General features: G+C 38.5%; 1 protein-coding gene across 2 annotated transcripts in view; it reads left to right on the top strand.

Annotated features, from left to right (window-relative positions):
• The window catches only part of PTPRN2 (protein tyrosine phosphatase receptor type N2), a 652626-nt gene that overhangs the window by 563006 nt on the left and 77281 nt on the right, over window positions 1-12339 (top strand). For both annotated transcript variants that reach the window (XM_061349404.1, XM_061349393.1), the window contains one exon: window positions 4785-4979. In XM_061349404.1, the coding sequence (XP_061205388.1) occupies window positions 4785-4979 (195 nt within the window). The remainder of the gene's footprint in view (window positions 1-4784; window positions 4980-12339) is intronic.

Here is a 12339-nt window from a genome sequence, read left to right as displayed (position 1 = left end):
TGCTGCTGTCAGTGGCTGGGGACATCCCTAAGAGGTAGTGTAACACTTTGGTGGTGGCAGGCAGGTTGCATCTCTACACCAGACCTGAACAGGTTATCTGTGGGCCTCATTTCTGAACAGACTTGATGCTTCCTTGGTTTTCTTACTCATCTCTTCAAATTGAGAGACCCACCTAACAAAACATAGTGGTAAGACTGGCTCTCCATCCATATTGCTTGTTGTCCATGTCTCTTAATGCCCTTCTTTAAATGCAGATAAATTACACTTATACCACAGTATGGTTCATTCAGAAGTGGACTTCATGGATTTGAAAATCCATTTGTTGTACCTGAGGAAATAATTGTTGCCTTATGCTTCTACCTGTCTCTGTGAGGACAACCAGCTATTAGGAACGCTTTAAAACCTCATTGGAAGACATCCAAAGGTTTTCTGAGAACACTGTTTATGGTTTGTTTAAGGTTATCAGTTATGTTTCAAATAAAAAGCTGTCTGCAAATGATCATTGCTCTGTACTTTGAACTCATTTAACTGGACATTATTTACAGAATATTTATCTTGGTTATGGCAGTTTTTTGTCACACAGCGATATTACTTTTCCATTATATACTGCATGTGACCACCACACAAGTTTGATAATAAATGCTGGGAAATAAAAAACAGAGTAAGTGCCTCAGTGTGATAGCAATTCCCATGTGATGGGAAATAATGTCATAAACTTCAAATTACCTTTTAAATAAATGTTTACGTCCAACCCATCCATTAGATCATAGCCTGAAGGGTCAGGAGGATCATTTCTTCATATTTCACTATATGCATTATGATTGCTTTTTTAGGTGTAAATGATGTTTTTAAATGAAGAATGGCACTCAAACTATACACAAACAACGGCTAGACATCACTGAGTCGCAGTACGGCAGAAATAGCCTCAGCCACTCAGCTAAATTTAGAAGTGCAGCAGTAAATTGAACTCATTCTTAGAAAATACTTTTAATGGTGTGCATGCTGAGACGATACAGAAATACAGCTCGTGTCATTCTCACAGTCTGTAGCTTTGACATTTTAGTCAAGTTTAAATTCTAATTGTGGTTTGGTAGATGGCTGATTTGGTAAATGCTGATGAGGGTAAACATTTTGGAGAGTGGGGAAGAACATCCCTATTTTTCTGAGTGTGCAGGTAGTAGATTCCACATTAGTGAGGGTTTTAATCATCTAGGGCTTTGTGTGCTTGTGTAGTGATGACACCTCTTTAGGTGCCCAGGCACGATGTTTCCCTGAGAGCACCTGGTGTGGAACACCCTACACATTGAGGTGCTGCTATTCCCAATACCTTCCATGGGAAGGGGATATTGCTGACTAAGAATGAAGCAAACCCAAATCCCATATTTAGATATTTCCTAGCTCTGAGCTGGACCTCCCCAGTCCATACGTCATGGAGGAGCCTTTCTGGCTCCCCGAAACACGCCGCACATGAAAGCTTTTATACACGGTGGTGTTAACTGTGTTATCCCTGCAGTGCTAGGCTAAAAACCCAACCAGGAGTTGAAATGGTGGAGTTAACAAAGAGGTAGCTTTGAAAAAGAAGAAGCTGTAGGTGTCCTGAGGTTGCTGATGTACACATGGAGATGGGGCAGGCTCCTCAGCCCATGCTGGGCTGGGTGGTGGGGGGGGGAAGGAAGAGCTGTCAAGGGCTGTTAGACCAGTCTGGAAATAAATTCAAACAAATACCCTCTGTTTACAGGCAGGGGAAACCCCATTGTCTTGGAGATTTAAAACACCAATCAAGAAATTCAGTGGTGATTTTGCTACAACTAAGATTTGACCTTCCTGTTTACATTAAACGTTTTTTATGGCTGTGTGCAGTGACGTTGTTGCTTTGTTTAAGGTATTTGACAGTTACAGCAGTTCTGGGAATAATTGTTTTGGTTCTATACCTGTCAGGAAAGAAATATGTTAATATTTGAGATCAGGTTACTTTTTTTTTAAACTTATATTTGTTGTGTTTCTCAACTTTACCTTCTTTCATAAGGACCATTAACAATGTCAAATTTAGCTTTAAAACAATGTTTCTTAGCAACATATTAAATACTTTGTCCAAAACATTCTTTTGAATTGGAGGCTAATCTACTCTAGAACCAGTTGGCTATAATTTTGCTTCTTTTGTAACTATCATTTATGTAAAAATGGTATATTAATTTCTTAGAGTTCTCTTGATCCCAATTTCTTTTTTGTTAGCTGGGGTCTATAATCCTTTCCACAGCAACCACCTGTAAAAGCAGAGGATTATGACTTGAGGCAGGATATGAGCAGCAGGAACAGATCAACTTAAAAACAAAGATCCTGCTGAATACAAATGCTATTGTTAGCATGGAGTTGGGGTGAGTCAAGTAGCAGGATGTCTATTAGAATATAATGAATTCGTATCTGGGCCACATGGCGTGCTAGCCAGAAGATAAATCCTTTCAGCAGTTATGTGGTATATCTTTATACCTTTCCTTATTATACTTTTGCCTAGTCAAATAAACTGTTTCCTCTGAGAATGGCTGATATCTAAGTATCTGAACAGCTTTTTGGTTTTCTGTAGATTTATTTTTATGTCTAAAAAGTTTCTGCACTGTTACACTTTCCCCCCAAAAGCAGGGATTTGAAATTACACTACCACAAGCTTGTTCCAAGGTTAGTAATTGACATTTGGGGCTATTGCTGTCTTTTCTTATGATGTGTGTAATCCTTCAGAGGGAAGGAGAAGGTGAGATTTTTTTCTTTGTCCCTATATTTTAAAATAAAAGAAATACAATGAAATTTTTCCCTTATAAAAAGGTCTTGGTTTTAATACTGATAGTTTAACTGACCTATCTAACACTAATATATGTGTCTGAATTTCGAAGTATTTTTGAAGGGTTGGGGCTTTTTTTCCCCTATTTTTTTTTCCTGTTAAGGTCTGTAGGAAGTGAAGAAGTTACCAAGTGACAGAAAACATTCAAGTCAAGTGTGGGAAAAAAAAAAAAAACAACCTACTTTTAAAAAAAAAAATTTGAAAAATTCTTACATAGCATGGATGAAATTAATAAATATACTAAAGACAGTGTTGGAGTCAGGTAGCAGTTTCACTTGGGACAGCTTGTACAGTTATTCTGATAACTGTCAAAACATACCAGGAGAAATCTGTGCCTCCCAAACTTGTGTTGACTGTATTTTTGTAATAAGCAACAAAATGCGTTGTGGTGTATTGGTGTATCTTAGTTTGTAGATATATATGTGTATATATATGCACACACACATATATACATACACATATATATATAAAATATATTACACACCAAATAATAGTAAAATTCCACATAAGCATCTCTAATGGCAAGTCAAACAGAAACTTTGGTAGATGAAAATGTTTGGAGGGGTCTTTAATCATTGCCATATGATGGCAAGAAGAGACTCCATATAATGGTTTCGGTGGGTTTGTTTGAACACTTGCTACTGGATGGATTAGGATCCCTCTTTAGTGTCCTAAAGTTTGCAAGGTTAAAAAGACACCACACATAGTCTTAAAGTTATTTCTAACTCCTGCCTGAAAAGATTTTATTGCACTTGATATATGGACTTTTTCAGATTATCCTACTGATGGTGCTTTGGCTGCAACTATATTATCAATGAATAAGAAAACAGAAGCCATGGCATTTTAACTGTATGAATTCTTCAGACTGTATTATTTTGTTAGCCTGAGGCAAGAAATGGTGCTCTTAGTACTCGTCTGTGCAGATTGAGTAATCTGAGACAAATGTGTAACCACACCGTGTGTGCAATATGTCCACATACTACGGACTAGCCGGTCATGCTGTGCACCACAGGCAGCCAAGTATCTCTCATGGACAACAGACATATGTTAAAAAAATGATAATTTTATTATGCTGTCTGGGATTTCACTGCACATAACTGATTCTAAATATTATAACAAAGATGGTATAACTGTGGATCTGTTTATCTCATGAGATTCAGAATTTTATACTGTAAGGAGCTGGTTTTGTCAGCAGGATTTTCTGTTACCTAACCAGAACTCTGAATTTTTACTTGAATTCTATTCATGGGAGCAACAGAAAATATGTATTCCCAGTGCGATTGATTTTGGTGTTTTAACATGGCTTGCATTAGTGTGTGTGATAGCTTGAATTTTCTTTCTTCACCAAAGCTGCTGAAACAATACAATGACAGATTCCTGCTTTTATTCTTCGTTAATGTCATTCTTCATCCTCTCTGCCCCACATCAGGGAGGAAGTGTTGTGAGTTTGCTATTTTAATGAAGAGAAATGAGGTATCTATCAACTAAGATTTATACTGGGGAGCACATCAATTCAGTTGCCTTGAGCTTGCTGAGTTTGCATATCCAGAGCCAAGCAGCGCTCTCAATTACTCCCGTCCAACCCCATTAACTTCAGGAGGTTGAGCAGTTCAAAAGTGGCTTTGCAGAATGCAGGGTGATATTAGGGGGAAAAAAAGGCTGTCTGTTAGAGAATTCAAGCTCCAAAGTATTATTTTTGGTTATCTAGAAGGAGATGTGCGTGCAGTCATAATTACACTTCTGAAAGGTTAGGGTAGTTATCATATAGTAGTTTCATTGAGTATTTCTTTGTAGATGTGCCTGACAGAACAGACAACCTCCCAGAAATCACTGCAGTGAGGGGGAAAACACTTCCAGCCCTGGAAACATATTGCAAGTCATATGTCTTTAGTAGGCTGCATCCTGTAATTACTCTTAACCGTAGGTTGTTTCTTCCTCTTTCTCTCTCTAGGAGCTATGTCGTCAGCGCATGGCAGTGAAAGCATCTGATCGCCCGGAGCCCCTGCATTCTTCTCGAATAAACAGCGTTTCTTCACAATTTAGTGATGGCCCCATTCCCAGCCCCTCAGCCCGGAGCAGCACATCATCCTGGTGCGAGGAGCCGGTCCAGTCCAACATGGACATTTCCACGGGTCACATGATCTTGGTAAGGCATTTTTTGTCTTCACAGCATGAGAAATTTCATTAGAATTTGAAGCACCTGCTGAGCTTTTGGAAAGAGTTAACTGTTAAAGAAAGGGAAGCTGTCTTTTCACAGGTAAAAAGTATTCCTGCACTTTGTCAGTAATCTTCGCTTTTTATAATTAAAACTAAAGGGCTTTTAATTTCCATTTCTTTTTCATTATATCTGGGGTTTTTTTCCTCTCTGGGGAGCATTCTTTTATCTTGCACACACGAATTATTTGTGTGCTTGCTTTAAAAAAAGATAAGCTCTCTGTTGTGTGTCCTATTAATTTATGTTTACCTCAGCTTGGAGAACTAAAGAAAAACTGCTAGCTTTCTGATCAGCTTGCTGCTTTTTCTCATGTATCTTCAGTGTGCAGTTATCCGAGCTGAGAAAGCAACAGAATATCAGTGGTACAGAGCAATTTGTTTTCCATTACCCTTAGAAAAGGCATCTGGATTTTGAGCCTTGTCTGAATTTCATTGTCCTTGGCAGAATTTCTTCCAAGCTAGATCTATTCTGTGTTTGAAATGATCCAAATATATTCTATTGATGAAGTCTGCATTGGAAAATTTGTGTTACATCCAAACACGACTTGCAACCAGTATTAGTGTAGAAGATGGACACGTAAAAATCTGTGTGTATGTAGGAGTCAGAGTCCAGTGGTTGGAACTGGCTGCTGCTTGTTTCTGTCTCTGTTAGCATCCTGCTGGAAGAGCCATAGAGTAATCCCTCGTTTTCACACCTTATTTTTCTTCTCCTTTAAATATTTGCTGACTTTGTAGGGTGCATCAAAATCAGCTGAGAAGTTAGGTAATGGTGAAGATGATGAGTCAGGTGTTATTTTGCTTTCTATATTTGATTTCTGGTTTTTATTAGTATGGTCGATCTAAAGTAAACACCCTTTCCAGTTGGTAGTGTTGCCAGGCTTTTGGAAACTTCCCTGTTGATTAGGCACTGCTGAGAAGACTCACCAGTGGGGTGTCTCAGAAGAAATCTTCTGTCCACCATGCCACACTTGGGTAACAATTTTCCAACTTTTTTCTCTTTTTTTCTGGACTTATATTTGAAAGTATTGCATTAGATATTTTTCAAGTTCTTATAAGACATAATGGAGAAAGAAATGAAGGCAGGCAAAAACCAGAGTTACTTTGACCTTAGCCAGGTTACTGACCTCCTTCAGTATTGGTTGTGTCAGCTATAAAACTGAGCAAAAGCAGGGTGGATTTGTAAACCGACTGCTTCATCAGAGTATGTCATCCTCAGTAAATACTTCTTCCCCTGCCCATACTTTTTCACTCCTTCCTTTCCCCTCAAAAGGAGTTAATTAAGTATTATGTTAAAATCTGGTAAACAAGTGCAGTTTTGAAGAGTTGCTCCCATGACAGAAAATAATATGTTATAGTTTTTACTGTCACATTTTTGCCTAACCAGAATTAAAATTCATTTCATTTCCTTTCATAGTTAACTAAAATGCTTGAGGATAAAAAGAACATCTCTAATTACCCAACCTCAAAATAAGTACAGATTCCTGTCAGAAGTTTATAAGGCAACACAGTTGTATGGAAATAAGAGCGAAATTTCCTAGGTAGGCAGAATTATGATTTAACATTTGCAAACAGTTTAAACTACTTTAATTTGAGCAAAGTTGTTTTCAGTTATATTATTGGGAAAAATAAAAAATCATACAATCAAGCTTAAAGGAGAAAATGTTTCAGATGGGAACCACTTATTCTGGCTCTGGGAATTTCTGCAAAGTTGCAAGAAAGAATTGTCTTCATATGGTAATAAATAAACTTTAAAAAAGTACTCAGATTGGTAAAGATCACGGTTCTGCTGTTCAGTGTCCATAATTCAGTCAATCCTGTTTAACCCTGGATGAACTCATACATATGTTAGCTATCTAACAGCATATGTTATATCTTAGACAGTAAGGGTTCAAAGAAGGGTAAAAGAAATGCTGTAGTGTCTTGAGAGTACAAACCACACAGAGAGTAAAAAATAGTTAATTTGTTTAGTCTAAAGTGAACAAACAAAAATCAGTGATTCAGGAGAGTCTGCCTTTGCGCTTTGAAATACAGGATGGGGAAAAATTGTGCTTAATGGACAAAGATGATACAATTAGGAAGAAAATATGGCTTAGAATCAAAAGGATGCATTTAGCCTGGATATCAGGGCAAGCCTAATAGGAGGGTCAGGCAAGCAGTGGGATGTTTGCTTAAGGGAAGTAGTTAAACAGTAAATTTAAGATTTGCTGAAGGCAAAGCTAGGTTAGGTTTACATGGGAAGAAAACATCATTCAGCTACAGCACTGAAGCAGATGATTGGTCTTGATCAGAAATGCTTGTGTTTTGCTTCAGTGTGTGTCACACTGAACCCAGAGAGCTGACCTAATTTATGTTTTGCTCAAAAATAAATGCACATATCTGTAATACCTTGTTTGTGTGAATTTCTCTCCCTGTGGAGATGATGTGGATTGTGGGACTTCAGCAGAAGCAACTTGCCGCAAGGTGAGCTTTTCCTTCCCTTGCCCGGAAGCTACAAGTGGAGGACTGCAAGGGGCCACTTCACAACTTTCTTACCATTCGATACAGGAAGTTTTCCAGTTCTTCCCATTTCCTTCTGCCACAATCCTTTCATCTTTTAAATTTTGTGAATATTTTCTATTAAAAATACCTCAGTGCCTAAAAAAGTGAGGAGAAATATTAGCAAGGAGCCTAGTAAGAGTGGCAAATACCATCTGCTTGGCACGTAAATGCACTTACAGGTCTGTAAATGCTTTTCAGCTCCACAGTGTGCGGCGAAGTAGCAGTTAGCTCAGTGAGGGCTTCTCAGTCTTTATTGTTCGTAGGTGCCAGGACATCCCCAGAGAAAATAAACCAGTGGATTACTGTATAAAGTGGCATTGGAAATAGTTTATTTTGAGTTATTTACAGGATGTACCTTTAATGAAAGTAGCTTGGAAGGAATGTGTCTGTGACTGCTGATGACTCCGTGTAATCTCGCTCAGAGGTAGCGTCGGTCAAAAACATTTCTGTGAACATGTTTAGTTTGCTGGAAAATGCTAGCAGGTCATACCTGAAGTGATATCCAAGCCATGTCAGCTTTGGATTTGTTGGAGCTTGTGGTTGGCTACAGGTACTGTTTTTTTGAAGACTGACCAACAAGGCATTACTTGTGGTTAGCCTGTTGTTTATAGTGCTTGGGGTCTGGAGAAACTGGGAATCTTCCAAACCCATGTGGCTGTGGGGCATTCTCCTCACTTAGACTGAAACCAGTCTTTCAGAGAGAAAAATCCTGCATTTCTGCCACGTTCCTGTACTGCAAAGGCAATGTCTGTGCACTGCTGACAGCAGCACGAGGTAGTGTGTACTGTTGGCAGGAGGAAGCAGGGAGGACTTGGGAGGCCCAGAAGGACAGCGATAACAACATTCAGAGCTTTTTTTTTTTTCTCCTTTTCACGTTCTTTTTCCTCACATTCATAGCAGGAGGATGGCGCATATGGCACTTTTTGATTCTGTCTTTCTAAAAGATCCAGACACTTTGGAAAGTGTAATTAGAAGAGCATGTTTTATGCAGTCATGTTTGTGGCACTGACTGGCTGGTTTCAGTATGAGCAACAACAAAGGGGTGCCCTCATTTTGGTCACCGTTGGTTTGACAAGAAAACAATTGATTTTCAGAAGGTCACATTAAGAGAAAGAGTAGGAATTTAGGATTAGATTGCCATCTGCTTTATTCACATGTGTACATCTATATTTCAAGTGGCAACAGAAGCCCTAATAAAGTGCAATGCTTCCCTTTGCAGTCCAGCAAGAAAACCAGGGACAGGTTGAAGGTGTCCTGGTGAGATTTAGTCTCCCTGACTTGGGGTCCTAACTTAAACACACGTTTTAGGCACTTAATGAAGCAGTGCTGTTGAGTCCATAAATTCACTTTTAGTCAGTGGCTATGATGATCTACAGAGAATTAGGCAGAGAGTGGATTTCTCTTGGGGTGGCCTGCTGTTATGCCTGCACCATCCTGTTGACATCGGCAGTTTAGATGAAGTATCTTTTGTGCATGCTGAAGTGCAGGTTCAGCACGTAAGTTAGGTAGATTGGATTCCACATCTGCTTCATATATTACCACGCTTGTTTGGTTAAAATAATTGTAATCTCTTATGAGTTTGTAAATGAAGAACAGTACTGCAAGAAGGGAGCGTATGCTTTTGGTGATAACATTTTGAGATTGTTATCTGAATACCATATATCAGAGGGAATTTGCAGAAGCAGAAATGATTTTCTGTGTTTTGGGTTTCTTTCCTTATAAAGAGAGACGTGCAAAATTTGGAGCATTATACATAAATTGCAATTTCAGAAAGTGTGAATTTACAAAAGCTCCTCTTCAGTACTTGCTTAAGCCGGAAGTTTGAGGAGTCTTCTCCCTGAGGGTATGAAACTGCTGTATATATTGGAAAAAATAGTAGTCTGTGATAGTTTTTGCATACTGTACTTGTCAGAAGGAGAAGAAAGTTTCATATTTGGGTTGAACAAGGAAGTGGGAGCAATGAACTAAAGTGTGAAACCTAGGGCCTCACATCTAGGAGGTGTATATGGTCCCCTTGTGTTTGGCAATATGCCTGCAAAACAAAAGGACTTTCCCCATAGAAAAGTGGAGAACGGCCTCATGTGGGAACTTTGTGTCAAAAGAAAGTTCTGGGGCAGGTTGTATCCCGTAAGGTGACACAACCTGAACTGGGGGACATAGGATGGAGGCCTGCTGGGAAACCAGTGAAACCCAAGGTACTAAATTTTGCATCCATTTTAGTTCTGATGCTGAATTAATGGCATGATTGCTGTGTAACTGACAAGGGTAACAAGTAGGGAATAGTTTTCAAGGTTGAACCTGGTGTTTTTGATAGCATTGGTATCCTGCAGTCACTGCATAGTAACTTTTTGATGGTTTAGAAGCAATTTTCCCTCACTCTCATTTTTAAAAATAAAATCTGTTTGAAAAGGACTCTCTGGGATAGCTGCAATAGATTTTCTTTTAATTGAGTATGGAAAAGTGTATAACTGAGTGACAGAAGACACATTCCAACAAGAGAAAATATTTGTTAAATCCTGCACTACATTTTTCTGCAAGTCCTTGATTTTATTAAAGCTGCAATAAAAGCAGGAGCAAAAGGCATCTAAACACTTAAAAAAAAAACAACACACAAAAAACCCCAAAAACGAAAAACAATATCTATTTTCTAAATAAAAAGAGACTCCAGCATGTGAGGGCTGATAGCACTGTGCTAGATGCAGGTGTACTTTCTACTTCAAGCTTAATCCATATACACACAAAGCATTTCCCGAGCAAAGGAGTGTGATGCATGGTATGAGTACAATGCACTGCCCAGGGACATGTGCAGCAGAGGTGATTAATGCTAGCAGGGAGAAAGGTGAGGAGTGCAGGTATGGAAAGGCAAGGTCTTTGTCACATTTATGGTGTGTCTGATTATGTAGTGAGGTTTATATTTTTTTCTTTTTCCACCCTTCTACCACAATTAATTTGTCTTTAGTTCTTTATGAATTTCAAGAATATAAATACTCTGTTTAAAAAAGGCTTACAACTGAGAAAATGAAGAAAAAAATCCTTCCTCACATGGGAAGGGAAACAAGTCAGTGGCAAAGTTTAGCTAAAAGAATAAACTCTTTATACAAGTGCTAAGTGGATCTAAATCCTAACTTATCTTTCAGCTGTGCCAGTATAAATAACTGTAGGAGTCTCATGAAATGTATGTCCCAAGAAGGCTTAGGCCCTAAAGGCCATTTCATCATGAATAGTCCGACGAGAGAATCAGGGGTTGTTGTGGATCATATTACTCATTGACAAGATAGCTGATATCCCAAGAAGACATAAATACTGTGGATGGGAAATCTTTACCCTTCTCTCCCTGAGTTGTCGTGCTTTCAGGGACTAGTGGAGCTGGTTGCTTCCTGAAAGCTCTGCTGGTGAAATGGTGTTTATCCCTTCATATTAGTTTTAATTGTTTTTCCTCCCTAAATATTTAAGCCGTTTTGAAACATTTGTCTCTGTTTAAAGCCAGGACTTGAGGTACAGGCGCAAAGAAAAACTGCAAAGAAAAGTGCAAAAAAATCTCATTGCATATGAAAACAGCTCTACTAATAGAGCCATAAATCTAATAAATGGATGTATGTACTACATAGATTTCATCAATAAAACTCAGAAAAAATATTCATGAAAAGGTTACCCTTTGATTCTTCCATTTTTATTTGTTTCATGTTCAGTTGCCTCCCTTTTTCTGTATTAATCTTGTTGAATGGGCCTTAGGAAATAATGCCAATTGCAGAGTCAGTATTAAATCAAGAAAAATATTCCTCTTGAACATGGTATGAAATTAATTTCAACTTTTTTTTTTCCTAAAGTCCTCCCTGTCAGTTGTTTTCCCCAAATGTATTCATGATTAGAAATAACTCGCGACAGTTCTGTGACTACCTCTTGGTCTGTCATTTGACTGTGAGGTGTTTATTCCAGCTTTGTTTAAATTGCTTTGGTTGAACACTTTTAGCTACATTATATCATTCCCTGAGGCTTTTAGCAGAAAGATGAGGAAAACATTTCTATTAATATGCTAGAGTACTAATTTTAAAAGCATTACATTGGGAGAACTATATGACACAAAACTAGCTTATGCAGCTCTGTGCACAGAGTAGAAAGAAAGGATCATTGCCATGGCTGAAATAAAATGTGGTGACTAGCTGAACTTTTTTCTCCTACTTTTTTTTTGTTTCTAGAGAACATCCAGGTAGTGTCGGTGTGAGACAAGTACCAGCTGTAGCAAGTAGCAAGAGATGTTAGGGGGGCATTTAATAAAAAAGATCTGGGTTCTGATACTTCAGATTGAAGACAAGGGATGTTACTGAGTCCTCACTGTCTTCCGAGAGTCTTCTGAGAGTCTCATTAGTGGCAGAAGCTAGAGATAAACACTTATTCAGGGGGCTGCTGGTCTTGTCCTTTGTTTCCAAATGGATCCTCAGTAATGAAATGCACCTTGCTGTATTTCTCCTACTGTGTGTGCACACATCATGATAAAGTGCAGGATAACTCATTGTAGTTAATCATATTTTGGATCTAGCAGGTGGAAATGCCTATTTCGAAGGAGGATACTAGAAAAAAAGTGTTTAAGGAAGACTTCTCAGGCAGGAAGACCATGATAATCTGTGTTGTAGAGTATTTCTGAGCTGTTGACAGAGTTTGGATGTGAGAAGAAGGTGAGTTTTGACTCACTATGATATAAAGAAATGGTTCACATAGATTGCAAGGCATGATGCGCCGCTAAAATCAAATGAGGT

The sequence above is a fragment of the Neopsephotus bourkii genome, unplaced genomic scaffold (genome assembly GCF_033783945.1).
Source record: "Neopsephotus bourkii isolate Nb327-2 ecotype Australia unplaced genomic scaffold, CSIRO-AGI_Nbou_v1 NB_53, whole genome shotgun sequence".
Lineage (NCBI taxonomy): Eukaryota > Metazoa > Chordata > Aves > Psittaciformes > Psittacidae > Neopsephotus > Neopsephotus bourkii.
This window is presented reverse-complemented; position numbering and strand designations above follow the sequence as displayed.